This window comes from Psittacula echo, assembly GCF_963264785.1.
Source record: "Psittacula echo genome assembly, chromosome: 5".
NCBI lineage: Eukaryota > Metazoa > Chordata > Aves > Psittaciformes > Psittacidae > Psittacula > Psittacula echo.
This window is the reverse complement of record NC_137739.1, coordinates 14387411-14409667: the sequence shown is the minus strand read 5'-3', so window position 1 is coordinate 14409667 and position 22257 is coordinate 14387411. Positions and strand designations below refer to the sequence as shown.

The following is a 22257-nucleotide window of genomic DNA, read 5'->3' as shown; positions in this document are numbered from 1 at the left end:
CTTGCAATTAGATTTCCTTGGAGTAAAAAAAAAACAAAATAAATCTGGCTCAGATTGCAAAATTGCTATAACCAACACTTACAGAAGGGGAAAATATACAACTAGAATGTAAAATAAGCACAGAAGACTGAAAGCAGGACTGCTTCTACAGCAGCTGCCTATTCTTTTATCAAAATGAAGCATAAGACAAAATGATACCATTCACCTGTAGCCCACATAAAGAAAAACATACTATATATGCTTCAGTATCATGGTTCAGATGGACAGACACAGCACAGCTACATTTCAGCTACATCACAGTAACCCATGAACTTGCCTCAGACTTTTAGGGCTCTTCAAAGACAGGCAGCCAACACTCAGACCACATAAAAGGCTGCTTCTGAAAACACATTCTGCAAGATACAGGAAAACAGCACAGATGTAATAAAACTGACGACCTGCTTCCTCATTCTGTCCGCAATAATTTATTTCTCCATGAGCCTTGTAACTTGCATCTTCATCTTTTGACAGGCCAGGATCTCTACATAAAAGGACATAAAAGAGAAAAAAAAACCCAACATGATGATAAAGCTTACTTGTATGTATCATCTAAACATTTGGGCTCCTGAATTTCCCTTACTGCTTTCCAGTTCTCCAATTAGTTCCCAAGAACTAATTCCCACCCTTCAGTAATTTTCTGGAGTTTCCTTCTTGCTGCTCCCTGACAATCACCACAATGGAGGACTGCACCTCCCTGCAATTCCTGGCTTTCCAGGAAAACTGTAACACTACTTTCTAGGATTTCCCTCAGTTTTGTAGGAATCCCCCTCTACCCTAAATTCCTCTGCGTCTCCATGAATTCCTTGTGCTGCTTTCTAGGACCACTATGGGTGACTTCCCATCATTTCCAGGGAATCTCATTTTCTGTCCAGGGTTTCTCCCTTTTCTATTTTTGAATTAATATGATTTGCTTGCATAGCACCAGGAGAAGTACAATAATTTCCTTTGCTATTTTTTAACCTGTTATGCTATGTAAGGCCTCTAGCAAGATGAGGGTCTGTGCTTCAGAAACAGTGTAATGAATGTTCATAAAATCATATAATACTGGAAGGGCATTGGTAAAGTACATTTAAGCCTTTCCAAAATTGGCTCTAGTCACTTTTATTGTTGCAAAATAATCCATTTCATAATGTACTTTAAGTGCATTGTAGATCCCACTTGGGACAGGCAAGTATTATATTAGATCCTTAACAAAAGATGCGGGTCCATTGGCTTATTGATCTTTACATGAAAGAGAGTAGAAATCTCAAACACACAAAACTATTTCTTCAAGTTTCAAGATTACATCCACCAGAATGAAAAAACAAAAGACATAAACAAGACCCCCCAGAAATGCAACCACCAGAGAAAAAGCCCTTAATTCTCTGGGGAAAACAAAAAAGGACCGGAGCTTCTGGTGTATCTACAAGTTCATGAGAACAGTAGAGTCAAAGAACAGACAAACTCATGAGATTTATCTCCTATAAAGCTTTGAGATCAAATTTATCATGACCTTCTAATGAATGAGAAGCCTCTAGCACACACACACACAGCTGCATCCACTTCTTCCTTGAATGTTTCTTGAAAATCCAAACTGCTGGAGGCAGCCTCCTAAAGGTACCATTAACGGGCAGGTAATTAAACATCACCTTTTTTAAGATTACTTCCATGGTTACTTCATCCCCAATACACCCAAGTCTAGGTGAGAAATGCAGAACTCAGTATTCAACCGAAACTGTTACTCCAAAATGTGATATTGTTAAAACAGAACAGAACAGGGTGTTCAACAAACTAAAATGTTTTGACTCAAAGTGTCGTACAGCAGATGGAGCTAAAACTATGGTCTATGAATAGCCACCCACACGAGAACACAGAGAGATAATAAATACCCATCATGTATCCCATCAAGTGACTATCTTAAACAACTTTTCTACTGCAAAATGACACACAGTTCATTTTTGTGAAGAGAAGTTCACATCAAAGCAGCTCTACAAATTTCACATCAACAAAGATTAAAAAGAAATGTAATCAGCTTGCAATGCTCATGCCAATGTCACATAAAAGTTCAAGTTCTTCCCTTGAACAGCATCTGCAGTTATGTCATTCATGTTCATAAGAGGAGGTAAAACGACAGGGAGGCTTGCCATCTTCACCATACATGTGGGGATTGAGAAAGGACGTTCTATTTCACCACACACCAGTGACAGGTGAAAAATCAGTTGTTTCAAACAAGATTCCTCCTGGAAGATCACGTCCATCCATTACCACACTTCCCAAGAAAACTACGACACTCCTCCCCTTTATCAGAAATAAATGCATTGCAAGAGTTCCACAGGTTCCCCTCCACCTCCTCTGTTCCCAACTGCCCAGGACAATCCATCTGGCTAACCAACCAGACTATGCCAACTACATCCAGAAACACTCCGAAGTGCAGAATGACTTAATTTAGCAGAGGTGAAAGTTTTCCAAATGAAATCCTCCCAACCTCAGCTCCACAGCACAGTAAAACATTAATCAATTTTAGATAAAGCACCTACCTTCTCTTCCTTCTCCTACTCAGAAATAAAGGGCTTGCAGGAATGGGCAATACTGATTCCCCTTTTTTCCCTACTAGCCATGAGGTGACCAAAAGACCTATATGAACAGGCCAGCAGAGTTCCTAGGGGTTTTTTCAATGAAATACACAAACTCTTTCCCAGTAGCTCACAAATCCAACATCATCTAACCTGATGTTGAATCGCCTGACTTCTCTGTATGTTCTTGGTAGTCATGTCTTGTACCTGTTTTTAGAGCTGTTACAGTTTTTCAAATTGAGATAACATCACCACAGGGGCATACAATCTTTTAATCCATGTTTTATTTGGAAAAAAGTCCTTCTTGATTACATAAACACAGATAATGTGCTTGAGGCATTACCATTTTAGGCACTAACTTGATTTGCAATCATAATCTGTATGCTCAGTTCCCCACTTGGATATCTTAATAAACAATGAACTGCTAAAGGTGTAAATTGACATGATGAGTTCTGGAAACAACTGTCATGTATGCCATATTTAAAGTATGATTAAAGTCAAAATTGAGAAGGCCGTATCCAAGAACTGTTGCCTACTTTTGGCTATTCCTTATCATCAGAGAAAAGAGTCATATCCAAATTTGTGATTTGGCCTCAGTCACCGAAACCTCAAAGCTGTTTCCCCTCAACAGAAAGATTAACTTTGTTCTTTTAGGTGGAAATTCAACTTGCTTCCCAAGCAGCCACAATGTTTACCCAGCTGAAGATACAAGTATGAAAATATTTTTCAGATGTTAATTTAAGTCAACTCTGGTAAAATGGCTGAATTCTGTATTTAAAAGATCTACAGTATCCCTCTACCTGGATGAGTTTCTATTGACAATTCCAAAGACTTTCAGAAGTCCTGTGCAAGTAAAAATCTTCCCTAACTGCACACACTATTTCACATCAGTTTAAATAAGTTCCTTGCTACAGCCTTCAAAAAATTACTACTTAAATAAGCATCTACATTCAAAACCAATTGTTTTCAATCAACCCACCAAAGTCAGTACCATTACAAAACAGACAAAAGAACAACAGTTTGGGATTCTCTGGATTAAAATACAGTTTTGTATCTTTGAAGTTCAAATGAAGGTTCTGAGAGAGAAATTCTGTCTATCTAGGCAGCTACCTGCCATGATAATTTTTACTTTGACTATACTCAACAGGAACCTTTCACCTAAGAACCTTTCATCTCATCAAAGAACATGAAATATGTCTTCATAAATATAAGCAGTTTATGAAATAACTCACCTAAACCAACTGAACTAAACCAAACGTAAAACAGGTTTTCAAGAAGTCAACCAGATGCTTCTAATGCAGTGTATGCATTAGAAGTCACAAGTCACACGCCGCAACAGCTTCATCACTGATACTCACCTAACTTTAAAGAATCCAGAAGCTGGCACAAGAGCTTCCGTGACAGTGTACATATGGCAAGTGATACAAACATAACAGTACACACAAGATTTATTAAAAGTACAAGCAGATCTTGTTTTTATTAATAACACAGGAGAGATGTGACCAGTATGTTGTACTTTAATGCAAAAGCTAAGATACTGAAGGCCCCATTCATATGGGCAAGACATCGCTGGTCACCTCCTTCTCCCCAGCCTCACACTGAGGGTAGAATTCCAAACATTTAAAGAGCGGTAGCGTATCACTTCACCCTTATCCTGGGTGGGAAGAGCTTAAAAGTTCCAGCAGGACAATACACCTCCAAGACCTCTGTGGAGTATTTTTAGAGGCTCAAACAAAATGCATCTCATGTCCTTTCAGTTCAGAAAGTAGCCTTGAACTAGAATGATTTAGATAGGACAAACTGAAAATTAAAGTTTCATAAAGAGATTGTTTAAAGAAAAGTCTATGAAAGACAGGTCTTTGCCCAGACCACTGTTTCACGAATGTCCATAATGACAAAATAATGTGGAACCTGGAAGAGACCAAGAGCAGTGTCCATGTTTAGAAAACTAAAAAGGAAAATGCATGACATCTGCAAATCAGGCACATGGAAAAGGTCAAGTGCCTCTTTGTGAGAATCTAAAGCTTATGTCATCGATTCCAAAGAGCAAGTCACTGTGTCACTGCCACTGTTCGGCATCCAGCACGTACTCTGAAGATCAGCATCAAACAGTTTTGTAAAAGAAATGTCAAAGAAACCATATCCTAAAAGCCAAACTCCAAACTTACTGAAGTAAAGCAAATCTGTGTAACAACACTTTCTGAGAGCACAGTCCCATCAGGAAAATGCTTTTCTTGGGATGAAAATCCTTTTTTAACAAAACATCAGAAAAAATCTTTATCCTCAGATAAAGATCTTCAGTTTTCTCATGTCCCTGTCATGTCAGCTGTTCAGCAATGATCTTCCACAATTCCTATAGGAGTGGAAAAAATACACGCAGGTATTTTCTCAGGTCAGTAGATTCAACATGCCCACTTGAAGACAAGTTTTAAGACACACCTTCCATCTGTAGATAATATCCATCTGTGGATGGATACCAAGTCCATGTGTATTATTCTAGAACAACCACCAAAGTATCTTTGAGACAGCATCAGAATTGGTTTCTTTACTCTTGTAGCAAGGTTTTTTAGAATAAAAGATTAGTATCAAATTAAATAATTTGTTTTAAAATAATTTCATTGCTCTGCATGACCTTCTGCAGTATTCTGACTGATTATCTTGCTCTTTTGCTTAGCCTGTGCTGACAAACGCTTTTGATAATGCTAGTAGAAATACAACTGAAAAAATACTCAATTTAGTCAGAAATCATGGTCTCACAAATGCATTTCTTATGCGCTCACCCCCTCGTTCTCAATCTGTTGGACAACAAAGATGAAAAACAGACCATCTGAATAAATTAAGTAAAATAAATTACTATACACTTTGCTATACCAGTCATTAATCAGACTATCACATATTCTTCACCATGGCATCTTGAATTGTGGCAATATACTTCATGATAAATAAACTTAGGCATTTTAAATATGCATATATTTCAAAGACCAGTAGCCTTCTGCAAAAAGGCTAGGGAATGAGTTTACACATTTAGGTATAATCCAGGTTACACTTACATACTTGTAAAACTTGCTTTTAAGTTTTGCATGCACGTTTTATGCCTGAAGGTATCAGCATTAAGTAAAATAAATCTGTCTCATGAAGTAACTGTGGCCCCCATAATCTTACTACATAGATAAACTGCAGAAGATGGAACAATAGTACTGACTACAGGAACATCGTTTCTTGTAAGAGATGTGCAATCCAGTAAAAGACTTGCAGATTCTTTAAACAGATCTGTTAGACTGTATTGTTCTAGAAATTAGCAAGTTTTAGCTAGCCTGCCCATGATATTCCTAACAGCAGACAACTGGAAAAAAAATAGAGAACCCTATGTGCTTGGGAGGTAATTAGATAACTACAAATACTGTATCTGTCATGTTTTTGAATAACAGAAGCTGACAGCTCATCAACTTCACAGATATTAGAACATTATTTCCTGAACTCTGAACTGGAAAAGGAATTACTAAAACTATGGAATGAAAGCTCTTCTACAAGCAAAGAAATGAGAAGAGATATTGGTCCCATTTTCTAGTCAATGGTGAAATTGTATTTTAACAAGTAATGGAGTCTGTTTCTTAACCTGTGAGGAAATTACTGCAATCTAAGCCACTATGCTGCTGGTGATAGAAAAGGGGGTGTTACATCAATCCACTATAATTATGTAAGCGCAAACCAGAATAATTTTGAAACAACAAAAAGCTAACTGGAAATAAATGGAAAAGTAATGTTTATTCACCTGTTCTTACTTCATGTTAAGTAAATACCTGAAAACTAACTTGAGATGTTTAGCGCAACACATCACCTTATTTTAACGAATGTCACTTACCAACTGCTCCATTCGTTCATAAACAAGAAACTGGCAGAAATCAAGCTTAACGGGCTCCACAACATATTTAATTTTTCTATCTTGGAGGCTCTCCAAATCATTTAGAGTATTTCTAAAATGACTGTAGGCTTCACATGTAACATCCATATGTCTTAAAGTGAAGTTCAGCCTGGCAAGAGAATATTTGATTTAAGATGTCTCTCCTATACTGGCATCTTAAGTAGCTACTTTACTTCAAGTAATGGAAAATGTGGGTCTTCTCCGTGTAATTAACTAACTTTGACAGCCAAAAAAAGTAACTCCCCTGCTATTCCTGAAAAGCAGGCAAGACTTAGGTTAGCATCAATATGCAGTAACTCTCGGATGAATTTTTCCATTGATTTTAAGGCACTCTGCCATAACAGAATCATTAGCTTGGCTTCCTGGACAAACACCTGACAACAAATCTTATTAATAGATATTGCTTACTTATCTCCAGAGATTTAAGCAAGCCTTTTTACATGTTAGTTTATGAATGGACTGCAAGACATGACTACTTAAAAACATTCAACAATTCCTTGAAAGAAAACATAAGAGAAATTGTTATAAAGGTACTCAAGCTCGGAAACATAAACCCTAATTCTAAGCCCCTTCATTCCACTCTGTGACCTCAAAAATAGATAGCAAATGTTGTCAGGCATTACAGAAACACCAGTAATGCCACCTATTTATCCTTGTTTGCTCAGAGGCTGTCACATGCAAGACAAAGGTAGGGCAACAAAAGCTGAACTCTTGTGGAAGTCGAATTCTGAACTGCTAAAAATTAAGCATGTATAAAAACAAATACCTGTCCTGAGCATATACTGCTGCCTGTAGTCAACTAATATAGTGACAATCAGGAGTTGACCTTCAATCAAGTCAGATGTTTCTTCCAAATAAAGAAAGCACATAAAGTTTTCAGTGCTTTTTATTTTAAGTTCTCCATGATACTTACCTCTTTTCTAAAGCTAGGTAAACTGTGCAAGAATTTCTCAAGTTGTGTGTGATTCTATACAGCGTTCTGAACAAGGCATCTGTCAGGTCATCATCATAGAACACTGCAAAAAAAGATTAACAGCACAAAATACGTATGTTTAAGTGTATTATTTACTTAAGTCTCAGGTATGAAACAACAAGCCTGTTGTGGTTTAAGCCCAGCTGGTAACTCAGAACCACGCAGACGCTCCCTCACTCCCTGCCATTTTTCCTCCCCCTGCTCCCGGAGGGATGGGGAGGAGAATCAAAAAAGTGTAACTCCCATGGGTTGAGATAAGAACAGTCCAGTAACTAAGGTATAACACAAATCACTACTGCTGCCACAAATAATAACGATAAGGGAAATAACAAGGGAAGATAATAAAACCCCTCACCACCCGCCGACTGATACCCAGCCCGACCCGAGCAGTGATCTAGCCCTTCTGGGTAACTCCCCAAGTTTATAAAGTGGGCATGACGTGCTGTGGTATAGAATACCCCTTTGGTTAGTTTGGGTCAGGTGTCCTGTCTCTGCTTCCTCCCGGCTTCCCGTGCCTCTCCTCATTGGCAAAGCATAAGACTGAAAAGTCCCTGATCAGGGTAAACATTACTTAGCAACAACTAAAACATTGGTGTTATCAGTATTGTTATCAGACTAAAGTCAAAACTGCAGCACTGCACTGGACACTGTTGTAGGCGATTCCCTTCTGAGAGGAACAGAGGGCCCGATATGCAGAGTTGACCCTCATCATAGGGAAGTGCGTAGTCTGCCTGGAGCCCGGATCAGGGATACCACCAAGGCGCTCCCCAGCCTGGTGCACCCGACAGACTACTACCCGCTGCTGGTCTTCCAGACAGGTGGGGGGGAAGCTGCTTCCCGCAGTCTGAGGGGGATGAAGAAAGACTACAGGGCCTTGGGGCGGATGGTGAAAGAGTCTGGGGCTCAAGTGATCTTCTCCTCACTTCTTCCATCCTCCAGTGATGATGTGGGATTGAATGGGGAAATTCAGTCCGTAAACAATTGGCTACAAGGCTGGTGCTTTAGGCAGGGCTTTGGGTTCTTTGATAACAGCTGGTTTTATAAGGCTCCAGTCCAGATGATGGCACGTGGGAAAGGTTTAACTCACAGAGGCAAAAGGATGCTGGGGCATGAATTAACAGGGCTCATTTGGAGAGCTTTAAACTAGATTCGAAGGGGGATGGGGTTGTAACTGGGCTTGCCCCAGTGGGGCAGCACTCTAGGACTGATGAAGACTGGGAGGCCTCCTATAATCCTAGGGTGAAATTGGTGAGCTCAGCTCCCTCCTTGAAATGCCTATACACCAATGCGCGCAGCATGGGAAATAAGCAGGAGGAGTTGGAGACCTGTGTTAAGTCAGAGATTATGATCTGGTGGCAATTACAGAGACGTGGTGGGACAGCTCACATGACTGGAATATAGTCATGGAGGGCTATGTCCTTTTCAGGAAAGACAGGCCAGCCAGGCGGGGTGGTGGGGTTGCTCTTTATGTGCGAGAGCAGCTGCAATGTACTGAGTTCTGTCCAGGAACAGGGGATGAGCGAGTTGAGAGTCTGTGGGTGAGAATTAAGGGGCAGGCTGGCAGGGGCGATACTGTTGTGGGTGTCTGTTACAGGCCACCAGATCAGGGTGAGGAAGTTGACGAGGCCTTCTACAGGCAGCTGAGAGCGGCCTCACAGTCACAGGACGTGGTCGTCGTGGGGGATTTTAATTTCCCTGATGTTTGCTGGAAGGACTACTCAGCAACCCAGCCACAGTCCAGGAGGTTCCTCCAGTGTATGGATGATAACTTCCTCATCCAAATGGTGGAAGAGCCAACCAGGAGAGGAGCGCTGCTGGATCTCATCCTCACTAACAAGGAGGGTCTGGTCGAAGCAGTAAAGGTTGAGGGCTGCCTTGGTTGCAGCGACCACGAGATGGTGGAATTCAGGATCTTGTGTGGTAGGACCAGTACAATAGCAAGTAGAATTGCAACCCTGGACTTTAGCAGGGCAAACTTTGGCCTTTTCAAGCAATTGCTAGGGGAAGTCCCATGGGCAAGGCTGCTTGAAGGTAAAGGGGCCCAAGATAGTTGGTTGACATTCAAGAATTGCTTATTCCAAGCTCAAGAGCAGAGCATCCCGACACGTAGGAAGTCAAGGAAGAGGGCCAAGAGACCTGCGTGGCTAAATAAGGAACTGCTGGGTATGCTCAAGTGGAAGAGGAGAGTGTACAGGTCATGGAAGGAGGGGCTGGCCACTCGAGAGGAATATAAGGCTGCTGCTAGAGGATGTAGGAAGGCAGCTAGGATGGCTAAGGCCTCCTTAGAATTAAATCTGGCGAGAGGGGTCAAGGACAACAGAAAGAGCTTTTTCAAATACATAGCTGATAAAACTAACACCAGAGGCAAGGTTGGCCCACTGGTGAATGGGATGGGTGCCCTGGTGACAGAAGATACTGAGATGGCAGAGTTATTGAATGCCGCCTTTGTCTCAGTCTACTCTGCCGGAGGCAGTCCTGAAGAGCCCTGTACTCCTGAGACCTCAGATGAAGTCAGGTCACTGGAGCGGTTTGCCTTAGTCCATGAGGAATGGGTTAGGGACCAGTTGAGCAATCTGGACATCCATAAATCCATGGGTCCAGATGGGATGCACCCACGGGTGCTGAGGGAACTGGCGGAAGTCATTGCTAGACCACTCTCCATCATCTTTACCAAGTCTTGGGAAACGGGAGAGGTGCCTGAGGACTGGAGGAAAGCAAATGTCACTCCAGTCTTCAAAAAGGGCAAGAAGGAGGACCCGGGTAACTATAGACCGGTCAGCCTCACCTCCATCCCTGGGAAAGTGATGGAACACCTTATCCTTGATGCCATCTTAAGGCATGTCAAGGATAAGAGGGTTATGAGGGGCAGTCAACATGGCTTTACCAAGGGGAAGTCATGCTTGACCAACCTCATAGCCTTTTATGAGGAAATAACATTGTGGATGGATGATGGCAGAGTGGTGGATGTGGTCTACCTTGACTTCAGCAAAGCATTTGACACAGTCTCCCACAGCATCCTCATAGCTAAATTGAGGAAGTGTGGTCTGGATGATCAGGTAGTGAGGTGGACTGCGAACTGGCTGAAGGAGAGAAGCCAGAGAGTTGTAGTCTCTGGGGCGGAGTCCAGTTGGAGGCCTGTATCTAGTGGAGTGCCTCAAGGGTCAGTACTGGGACCAGTATTATTTAATATATTCATCAAGGATTTAGATGAGGGAATTGAGTGTACTGTCAGCAAGTTTGCTGATGACACTAAGCTGGGAGGAGTGGCTGACACGCCAGAAGGCTGTGCTGCCATCCAGCGAGACCTGGACAGGATGGAGAGTTGGGCAGGGAGAAACTTGATGAAATATAACAAGGGAAAGTGTAGAGTCCTGCATCTGGGCAGGAACAACCCCAGGTTCCAATATAGGTTGGGGAACGACCTGTTAGAGAGCAGTGTAGGGGACAGGGACCTGGGGGTCCTAGTGGATGGCAGGATGACCATGAGCCAACACTGTGCCCTTGTGGCCAAGAAGGCCAATGGCATCCTGGGGTGTATTAGAAGGGGGGTGGTCAGTAGGTCGAGAGAGGTCCTCCTTCCCCTCTACTCTGCCCTGGTGAGACCGCATCTGGAATATTGTGTCCAGTTCTAGGCCCCTCAGTTCAAGAAGGACAGGGACCTGCTGGAGAGAGTCCAGCGCAGGGCGACAAAGATGATTAAGGGAGTGAAGCATCTCCCTTATGAGGAAAGGCTGAGGGAGCTGGGTCTCTATAGTTTGGAGAAGAGGAGACTGCGGGGGGACCTTATTAGTGTATATAAATATATAAAGGGGGAGTGTCATGAGGATGGAGCCAGGCTCTTCTCAATGGCAAACAATGATAAGACAAGGGGTAATGGGTACAAACTGGAACACAAGAGGTTCACTTAAACTTGAGAAGAAACTTCTTCTCAGTGAGGGTGACAGAACACTGGAACAGGCTGCCCAGGGAGGTTGTGGAGTCTCCTTCTCTGGAAACATTCAAAACCCGCCTGGACACATTCCTGTGTAACCTTATCTAGGTGTTCCTGCTCTGGCAGGGGGATTGGACTAGATGATCTTTTGAGGTCCCTTCCAATCTCTAACATACTGTGATACTGTGATACTGTGTGATACTAGGAAGGAGAAAAATGACTATTACAGCTGAACCCAGGACAAAGCCTTAGTTTGATTATTCTGATGAAACAAGTCACTATTTTAACTAAATCCAAAAGTGCATTTTTAATGTCTACAACTGATCTTCTAACAGTATTCACTGTTACTACTTATGTCAGACTTTCTTTAAGATTTCTCTCATCAATGGCAATCACTTTTGTCAGACAGCTTACTAAACATTAACAAGATTTCTCTGAGCCTGGAAACATTGCAAAGCTAAAAAAACCAGGATACCACAATGTATAGGGCCTCATTTCTTACAACAAAGGCAGTAACTAATATACCACTATAACCTTATCTCCCTGGAAAGCAGTCTTGCAACACCTTTCAATATCATAACTAAAACCAGTGCTCCTTTATTTATATACCATAACAACAATGGTTTTCCTATAGAGATAAGTTAGCCTGCCATTTTTCAGTCTCTCCCTTCAGCAATAAAAAGAGCAGAAAAAAAAAGACGACAGAGATATCCAAAGGCATAGACTCTATGGGCAAGTGCAGCGCTGGAAACGCTTTTTCACATTACAGAATATATTAGTCTAACCACCTATTTATGAGAGGCTATCTGATGCAAGACAAAGGTAGCATTACAAAACTCTTCATCAATTGCTTGTGCTTATGTTGAGTAATTTATTTAGTCACAAATAATTACCATAGCAAAGGAAAGCAAAAGGTAATAGTTTTCAACATCTGTTCTCCTATTTCTGATTCAGAATGTAAATACAACTGTTTAAAAAAAAAAAAATCAGGCAGGAACACTTAAGGCAACTCTTTGACAAATTAGGTTAAGTATCTGACCTACTGGATTTAAAAGCAAACTAGGTATGTTTAAGTTACTACTCATAATGCTCAAGTGTTTGACTTAAAAGCTTGCAGTTTATATTATCCTACCATCAGCTGCTATTATCACAGTACAGTGGTCATGCAGATCAGCAATCTCTTCTTCAGACCAGCTGTAAGGAGCTTCAGGATCTGTAACAAAGAATATAGCTTTGGTGTACATGATTAAACATCTAAAATGACTCACAGCTGGAAAAACAAAACTTCTTAACTCCTGTGATCATCTGATACTCCATGAATAGAGCATGCCACTGAAGGTAAATCAAACCCTCCTTCTATTCCCTCTCTGAACTTCCCTGCAGTCATTTGCTTTCTCTGCAAGGCTGACTGGCAAGAGTAAGTTTTTTTTCACTTTAGAATTTACAACCAATTACTACCCTGTAGAAAGACCACAGATTTAACTAGATTAAAATAAATACTCCTTTAAATAAAAAACCAAATGTATCTGTGTAAGTTTTGATTAAGCTTCCTACTTCATCATGCTTTTTAAAATTTAGACTTTGCAAAATATAGACACTTTCTCTGAAAGTCAAAAAAACCCCAAACCTTTTCAACTGGCAGTATCAAATATTTTCATTAACCAGAATTTGTTGAGGTTCAAGAGAGGCTTTTGAATGTCTAAAGGATGTTTCCACTTGCTTAAACAGTTGTTCTTTTTTAGAAGCATTATATCAAATCCAACTAACGATATAAAAATCTATAAAGTAGGTTTCATGTAACCTAGTCCTACAATTTTGTGTTGACCTTGTAATCACTAGAAAGACAGTTTTAATAATCTGATTTATTATCATTAATTGCACTTCGAATTTTACTTGTCAGTTGCTTTTATTTTGGTAAAACTAGCAGAATACATTCCCTTGGCCAATATTTTATATATAACACATTCACCACTTCATTTGAATGAACATTTATACATTTTCAAGTCATACCCTCCCTGCCACCTTTTACAGTTCTGTATTCATGCAGTAACAAGCCACAAAATACCATCACATGAAAATCCGGATTACTGAACTCAAGTCCAAGTCATCATGCCTGGATTCCATTATCCCCATAATAAAATAGACACCTTGTTTGCACCTCTGGATTTTGACCTAAGTAGAGATCAGCCACCACTTGTCTATTCTCAACCTACCAGTAAACCCTTCCTTACTCATTCACATGCCAATGATGCACCCAAAGACAACTGTGTACTTTCAACTACATTCCAGCAGCACATGTGCTGGAGGACTTCATAAATGGAATAATCTTTTCTTGATGGCTCTAAGGGAAAAAAAAAACCCAAAACCCTATCTGAAAGGACCCACTATAGCCACCTACCAGTGCAGAATTCGTCTTTCAGCCAGTCCAGTTCTTTCACTTTAATTTCCCCTCCTGTGGATGAAGAAAGATCACATCAGTCACAAATGGCATTCAGATAGTACCTAGGCAAAAGCAAAGAGTCAAAACCTCTACTGAAACAAGAGATAAAGATTTATTATGAGACAAGTAAAACTGAACACCAAATCATTTACTGTACAAAACCAGTTACCCACTCACACCAGAACAGAATGAACTTAAGGGTCAGAAAGACAACCTATGTTCTCTTTCACATGTTTCATCTGCAAAGTACTTGTCCTTTCCAGAGCTCAACTTCTGTCATTTACACTGTTTATGTGACCCTTGACCCCCGGATATCTGTGATCCTCCCAAGTACCTCAGTGAAATTCACACAATAACTGTGTAGGAACTGCAGCTGGGCTTCAATAATGACCAGAGAAAGAGTAAGTATTTTGCTTTTCTCAAAATGAACTACATATAGATATTTTGCATCTTCCTTTTTAAATGAGTCATTGCGCTGTTTAATCCCAAAGTAGTTCATACACAGGCAACTGCACAAGCACTGACTGTATAGCACTTACTTCCTGGCTCCATCAGGTGTTTGTTTAATGTAACATTTTGCTCACACATGGCCAGAAGATCTTCACCAACGTCTGAAAAAAAGTGATAATATTAAAAAAAAAAAAAGAATATTTTGCGTGGGCTGTGCATGCCCCTGACCCCTCAGACTAATACTTTCTAAGTTTCTCTCAAGCTGACTAGATTAAGGAAAGTTCAGAGTAACTCTATCCACTGATCACTGCTTCACTAGTATCCTTCTTGCTTCTAGCTTTCAGTACTACCTCTGAGCCACTCTTGAAGAATTTAAATCCCTATATTGCCTATTTTAACCTAGGCACACTATCTTGAGTTCACAGCAATGTATCTTGCTTTTAAACTCTTGCACTTAATAGGAGTACTGCTTTTTCAACCTGTTGGGAAAGTTCTTGTTATAAACAACACAACTTTATATACATTAATAAAAAAAGTTAACTAAAACTGAATAGATGAAGATGAGAATGACAGGATGAAAGCACTGCTTCATGAATTTTCACAAAAATATTTAACTGAAACTGCCTTACCTGTGCAATAAACTCTCTTGGCAACTGTTCCCATAATAATGCTTGTAATTCCAGTGCCACCTCCAAGCTCTAGCACTGAGCAACACCTGAAAGTGTCCCGTTTAAACAGAATGTAATCAGCAAGAAGAAAGGCTGCACGCCAGATCTGTGGATAAGAGAAGCAGTGAAAACTGAGTAAATTGTGAAGCACAATCCATGACCAGCAAGATACTACAAGGCAGGATACATACTTGTTTACCGACATCTTCTAAGGGAGTTGCCATAGTATGTTCTGTGAAAATGAAAGTAGAGCAGAAATAATTACCTTAAAATGTTGTTCAAATCAAGTTCCATAGTAGCAAATTAGAAAATCAAGTTGTGCTTCCCTTTCAAATACATAACTATACACTCTTCATTCCATATAATAATGCTACACAATGCCCAAACTCCTACTCTAACTAAAGCAGCACGAGGTTTCCCATGGTATACTACTGCCCAAATCACTTCTGGACAAAAATGATAAATTTAAAAAATATTTACAGTATCATAGTATTAAGTTTGGTTTATTATCTCCTGTCACTTCATACCTGCTGTTCCCTTTCTAAAGAAAACCTATTTTCCTTTTATTTTATACAAGCATATTTATTCCATTTCTCCTTGACTGTAAGCTTATTTACCTATTTTAACAACATCACTGAGAGTGCATTCTTCTTCATCTTCAAAAGCATCTTCTTTTCCTTTCATCAGAATGACAGGATACACTCGATCCCTCAAAAGATCCTCTGCTTCTAAATCAGAGGCACTTTGAGGTCTTCTGACCACTTCCAAGTCTCCATCCTCATCTAGCAGAGCTTCTACTCCTTCACTATTTATAAATTCTCTTTCCTTTTTTAGGTTATTCCTGTCCTTGTCACACAGTTCATCTCCACTTGGGTACTGGAGTTCTCTTTCTGTTGTAGCTTCTTTCACATGTTTCTCAGATGACAAATCTTCTGTGTTCCGAAGGAGTTTGAAATACGACAGGAATACTGTAAAAACACAAGAGGGAGAAAAGAAGTTAAACATCAGGTGAGAACAGAATCTATGTGCAACTTCCACATGCATTAAATTTCAGTTGCCTTTCATGTATTAAAAATCTAGACTATAAAAAATTATACAGATAATTTGAAATAAAGTTTACTTTGCTATGAAGAAATATTTCAGTTATTAAGTTCTGACAGTAGAAGTAGTGAAGCATTTTCATAGTCTACTGGCTGACTTAGCATCTACACAGTCACAATGCACACTTTCATCTGATTTAATAACACTTATTTTAACAATTGGCAGAAGGGACAGTTTCTTCCATCCTCCCACAGATTTTCTTTTGAGACAAGTTCAAACCAAGTTGAAAGAAGAATTAACACAAGTTAGAATTTGTTTCTTTTGGTTCAGTAGTAATTCCTATCAGAAACACACATGTTCTAGTAAAAAAAGCAAGTAATTTTTATTTTTTTTTTTACTAAGTTTAGGATTTCAAGCAACTCAAGCCTTGAAATCGGCTTATAAGTATGAGGGGCAGAAATAAGATCACAGGAGACAGTTTGCCAAAGCCAGACATGTTTTTTGGGGGGGAGTGTTGAAATTTAATCTTTGAGATTAAAGGAATAAGGCCACTGTTGTCTATAAAGCAATTCACTACAAACCTTTTGCAACCATTATCCAGTGACATGAACATCTACTAAAACTTCTAAGTTATACACAATGGATCTTGCAATTTCAAGTATAGGAATCTGTATTGTCTGAATACAACAGATGAGGAAGACATCTGTCCTAACATCTCCAGTGGATGTCAGCTCTACAGCAGTGCTTACGCACTATGCTTACACAATGTGCTTGACTAAATGGGCCAGTCATGGAACACAGAATCACGGAATTTGATTCAACTGTGGTATAAAACCAGTGTTTGTAAGCATCTTAGGCTGGGTACTATTATTCCAAAATCACACACAATGTGTTGAGACATGAGAAAAAGATAGCCAAGAATATGACCAGTGAAAAAGGCCAATACCAGCAGGATTCTAAGAATAATATCATAGAATTATGTTCATTCACATCAAAAGGGAAGAGATAGTGATTGCCACGACTGATTTCAACAATTTCACTATTTATGGAGTTCTATTCCAGTTTCTTTACAAAGCTGGTCTACTATAAACTGAGAGTTGTTCTTCTCTAGAGAGACCACTGTCAGCTAGATCTAATAAAATCTTCACTACTTATCATAGCATAAGAAATTTTTTAAGTCATCTACTGTTCACATGACAAGATTAAACTGACTTTTATTTAACAAATTAGAAGATGCCATCAGTGAATGAAATGCTTTTCTTTTCCAAGTCCATTCTGACCCTCTGCATGTTCTATGGTATTTCAAAAGGTTTAAGTAAAAATGACCCAAAGCAGCAGTGCCTAAATCCCCACGAGGTTTCCTAAAAACCAGTAAAGTAACAGAAGTAGATTGTCATCATATGTGTTAAGAGTAAAAGCTGTCATACTACAACTGAATTCTTGTCTTAATAAATAAAGGAATTTCCCAGACCATTTCATTCTGTTGAAAGGTTCTTTGCATCAAGCAAAATCACAGCAAACAAATGTTGAACAGCATGAAGCCATGCCACAGCATTCATTCCCTGGTTTTGACCTGATCAGGGTCAGAATTATTATCCACTTGTCAAGCCTACTTTTATAATTTCTTACATTGTCATATACTAGAACAGCTGCAAAAGTTATTATTTTTATGTCACGACTGAGTTTGAAAAAACAATTAACACTTCTGTCACAGCAGGAACAGTGCTTTTCTACAGAACATTTTACCAGCAGCTTCCAGGCCAGCTTTCTTGACAACTTTATAAAAACCTACAAGTGGGCAATCAGTCAGATGAATTTGCCAGTTCAGTTCCACTACAGCCTTGACTCTTCACATTATTGTCAGCTAAAACTATCGCTATTCTGAGCTTTCTTGTTGCCTTTTTAACAAAAAAACAAAACAAAGCCCAAACAAATCTGTTAGGTTCCTCTGGAATAGCTTGTAAATCATCACATAAAGATTTTATTAAAATTCATAAATTAAGTTTAAAATAAAAATTATCAGGAATTATGCTATTTAAAACACGACTTCTCACTTTTTATTTGTACACAAGAAACATGCCAACTTTTTAACATAAATCCCACAGTGCTCTATTGAGATTATAGCTAAATAAACAAATAAGTAAATAAAATTAAACCTGCAAGCAAGTTAATTTGGTTACTTCTACTCAGAATGTAATTTAAAATTTCTTTTTTTAAGATGGGCTGTCTACAAATTCTACATTAATAGTTTTCATTTCTGTAGTTACCGAGAAGAACCCAGCTAGACCCCTAGTAGGAAGTGACTCTGCTTCTAACTGGAATAAAACATGTAATGATGAATACCAACCATTCAAAAGAGAATTCAGACATTACAAAGATATGAACAGACTTCAGATACAGCTCCATAAGTCTAAACATACATTACCTGGTTGTCCCACTGCATTCAATCGTACCATGAGCTGTCTTTTATTTGGACAGTGTAAGTGAACATCAGAAAGTACAGTGTCACTTTTAAATGTGGGGCTATCCATCTCCTCTGTTACATCTAGCATGATGTACTGGTGAGAGGCACATCTACAGTACCCAAAGTCCCCTATGAAGTGGTGACACAAAGTGATTCAATACTCTTCTGTTATCAGGCATCAAGTAAGTTTTGCTGAGCAACATAACCTCATGACAGTTTCTGAGAAGACCTCAGGGAAGATGTGATCATGCAAGCTTCACCATGCTCCAATAAGACAGCAAGTTGGGCATCAGGATATTCAACCTAAAACCAAACACAGCTTTTAGTAACATCCTGACACTGAACACTGCTCCAGCAATATTTCAGAAGATAAAAATAAAATTCACTATCCAATAAAGTTGCAATGCTCCAATGCTATTACAATGGTCCAAAGGATCACCAGACACCTAATTGCTAGTAATTCCATGGCAGACACTGCCTATTATATGAAGAGCTATTAGCTTATCTTAAAAACACCCCCCTTGAAAAAACCAGAGGTTACCATGAATGCACAGACTTACAGTGTTAAGTCAAAGGTCTTCAAAGGAACATAAGACCTGCATGCTCAACTTCACCATTTTAAGGGATATTGTCCTTCATAGAAGTCTCTGAATTTCCCCAGAAATGGACACAAGTACCGAACACACTACCATAGATTTATCATAGATCCCTCAAGGAACTAACCTATGGTGAAAGGAGTATCTGTCTTTTCCTGCAGAAAATTCAGGTCATTTTATATGTTTCCACTAACTGGGCACTAAATGTCTCCCATCTTTGCCGCTCTTTATTCTTCCAGAAAACAACAAAAAGGAATCATCCTCATTACCCAATATTCAAGGCTGAATTGTCTCCCTCTCCTCAGGCACAAACAAATGAATTACCTCTTATGAACAAAGAATAAAGAGGACATTTATTTCCTTATGCTCTAAAAAACTTGGCATTTTGTGAAGGGTACTTTAACCGCTGATGAATCACTGATCTGAAAACAGAATCTGTCTTTCAAAACTGTGATGACAAGCTTAGGTCACATACAGAAATCATCAAGCATTATATGAATGATTTAGCTAAAGTCATTCAGGTCTCACCAGCTATGAGCACCCCTAATACTCCTTATGTAAATACCATTGATGCCATGTCCTGTGTTGGTATTAGTATCTTGGAAAACTCAGCTAATTTTCTATTATCTGCTTGTGATTGAACAATATTATAATCTTAAACAGGCATAAATAGGCTTAAAATGCTTCAAGTTACACAGACCGCCTTCATAACTGTAGTAAGGAAGTTCTACTAACTTTTGTAACACCTAACCCAGCCCCCAAACCTGCCCTTTGCCAGCGGAAACCAGTGCACAAGACACATCCGAGCCTGATGCAGAGCAACGAGGCAGCGTCCTCACCACCCGCCGTGCCGCCACGGTAGGGCTCCTGCTCCGCGCGGCAGCAGGCCGCAACATCTGGCCCTTCCCGGCCTCCTCCCGGCGAGGCGGAGGAGCGGCTCCCGCGGGAAGGAGCCCAGCTGCGGAGCGAGCGACTCCACTCAACGGGCCCCGCAGGACAACCCCGCCTCTCTCGCCCGCAGGCGCACCTGCCGCCACAGACCGCCTCCCGCCGCCATTGCGGAGGTGACGGCTCCTTCCGGCGCACGGCTGACGCGGCCTCGGCGGAAGGAGGGATGGATGGGGCGGCCCGGCAGCTGGTGCCGGGCCGTGTCCTGTGTCGGCAGGTTCGGGCCTTTTCCGCGAAAGCCACGTCAGGTCCCGGGCCGCACGCCTGCGGCTGGTACCTGCCCTGCGCTGCCGCTGGGTTGCCCGTTCCCCAGCAGCCGTCCCCCGAGCTCTCCTGCATGTACAAGTCACCCAGCACTAACCCCTAGGAAAAAGCCACCTCGGGAGTCGGTAAACGGGGACACCAGCAGCCAAGTTTAGTGTTGCCACTAATGTCTTCACGACAGTTACCTAAAGGTTGAACCCACGTTTCCTACCCCAGTTCTTGTATTGGTTTCAGTGTTACTTATTCTTGCTCCGTTCATGTGCAATTCCATGTCAAACCTCCAAACAGCTTAAAACCAAAAAAATAGAAATATCTTTATGCAGACCAGCAGGCACATTTTCCTTATCCTAAACAACCCCAGAACTGTATTACCACCGTTAGACTAGATGAAGCAATAGCAGTATCTGCTCGCTCATCTGGGAAACGGGATTTTGGCTTCTCAGTTCCGCAGTTCTGTGCAGAATCACAGACACAGACGTGCTCCAAACTCCATCTGTATTCTAGTTCATCCTCTGCAAGTCCGCAGGGGCTACTGAAGTTGTTAATACCTTTCACCAGAAGGATCCCGTTCAAAAGCGGTATTTACATGCTAATTACTTGTTATACGATACTAATGTCAATTGCTACAGATGATCCTTCTATTTTCTTGAGTGAATGCTTGTGGAGAAGGAAGAATTAAAGAATTAATGTTGGAGAAAAAAAAAACCCACTTGGAATGTAATGCATTGTCTGTATTTATTTCTAGATGTCTGTTTCTCATCATCTGCATCCTTCTATAAAGGCTAAGAATTATGAACAGAATGAAGTAATCTTTCCCTATTTTTACAGTCTGGCATGTTGAGTGGTAATGAAATAGAAAACACAGTGAGCCATTCAGATCTCTCATTGGAGTTTCTGTGGGGAATGTTGTTGGATGAACATCTGATAAAAATGCTTTGGAGATTTGTTTCCCTTTTATCTGGCTCCTGCGGAAGAGCAGAATATTATTTTATTTCCCGTGGTGGTATGCTGCCACATAAATTATTACTGCACTCTCGCTGCTGGCTTATTCCGCACTACTATAAAGTGCTAACAATATGCAGACAAAGCAGATTATATTTGTCACAAAATCTTACCAGTTTTTAACAACATGCTTACTGGTATGTAGGGTAAGTATTACTAGAGGGGTAGCTAGAAAGCCAGGTGTGTCACAACACTGCACAAGATCTTCTCATCACAAAGGTGCATTATAAGAGAAATGGGGTTGCTACCATTTCTTTCCTAAAAAATGCAGCTACCTTGTTTCACATACATATAATCATGAGGCAAACTATCTTATGGCTGCAGAAGGTCTCAATGGAGCCAGCGTGGCTGCAGACATTATAATGTGGGTGATAATGAGAGTTGCTTATGGTCAATCTAGCCCAGGAGATGCAGTTTCTGTGCTGCACTCAAGAGGGCTTTGGCAGAAAATTCCTGAGATCTACCTCTTTTTAAAAGACTTTAGGATGCACCTCAGTTACATTTCCTATGTTCCTCACAGCCATGTGAGGAATTGGCTTACAGAAAGTAGCCAAGAGTATCCCTTAGTCCCATCACACCAAGAATTAGGGGACTTAAAGAAATGGTTGTTTCCCATGTGATTTTTGCCCAATCCTGTCATGGCCCAATGGACATTGCTAGGATAATTCCTTAAAGTGCCTTCTAAAATGCCAGCACTTCTCAGGAGGCTCAGAGAAGAAAACTATACAGACAATCCTGAAAAATATGTATCTCCGGGAAAATCTATTTCTTTAGGAATTGATAAGAGAATAGAGCTGATTCTGAGCAGACAGGAATAACCAGATGCCTTAATACACCACTGCATATTTGATCTTGTACTGTGCAGTAGCATATTCCTGACAGCTCATGATATCTTTCCAGTACTATCTCTTTGCTCATCTTCTTTTCTTTCATTGTATGTCTGCCAGACAGAAGCACATTCTGTGCT

At 40.3% G+C, this 22257-nt stretch overlaps 1 protein-coding gene across 1 annotated transcript; it reads right to left on the bottom strand.

Annotated features, from left to right (window-relative positions):
• Positions 1 to 4908: 4908 nt before the first annotated feature.
• On the bottom strand, positions 4909 to 18568 carry METTL22 (methyltransferase 22, Kin17 lysine; the record flags this gene model as incomplete). Its single annotated transcript, XM_080619571.1, has 10 exons — positions 4909 to 4944; positions 6454 to 6622; positions 7427 to 7529; positions 12550 to 12630; positions 13816 to 13869; positions 14397 to 14468; positions 14937 to 15081; positions 15167 to 15207; positions 15593 to 15943; positions 18442 to 18568. 10 exons carry the CDS (start codon positions 18566 to 18568, stop codon positions 4909 to 4911), a joined length of 1179 nt encoding a protein of 392 aa, XP_080475697.1.
• Positions 18569 to 22257: the final 3689 nt, after the last annotated feature.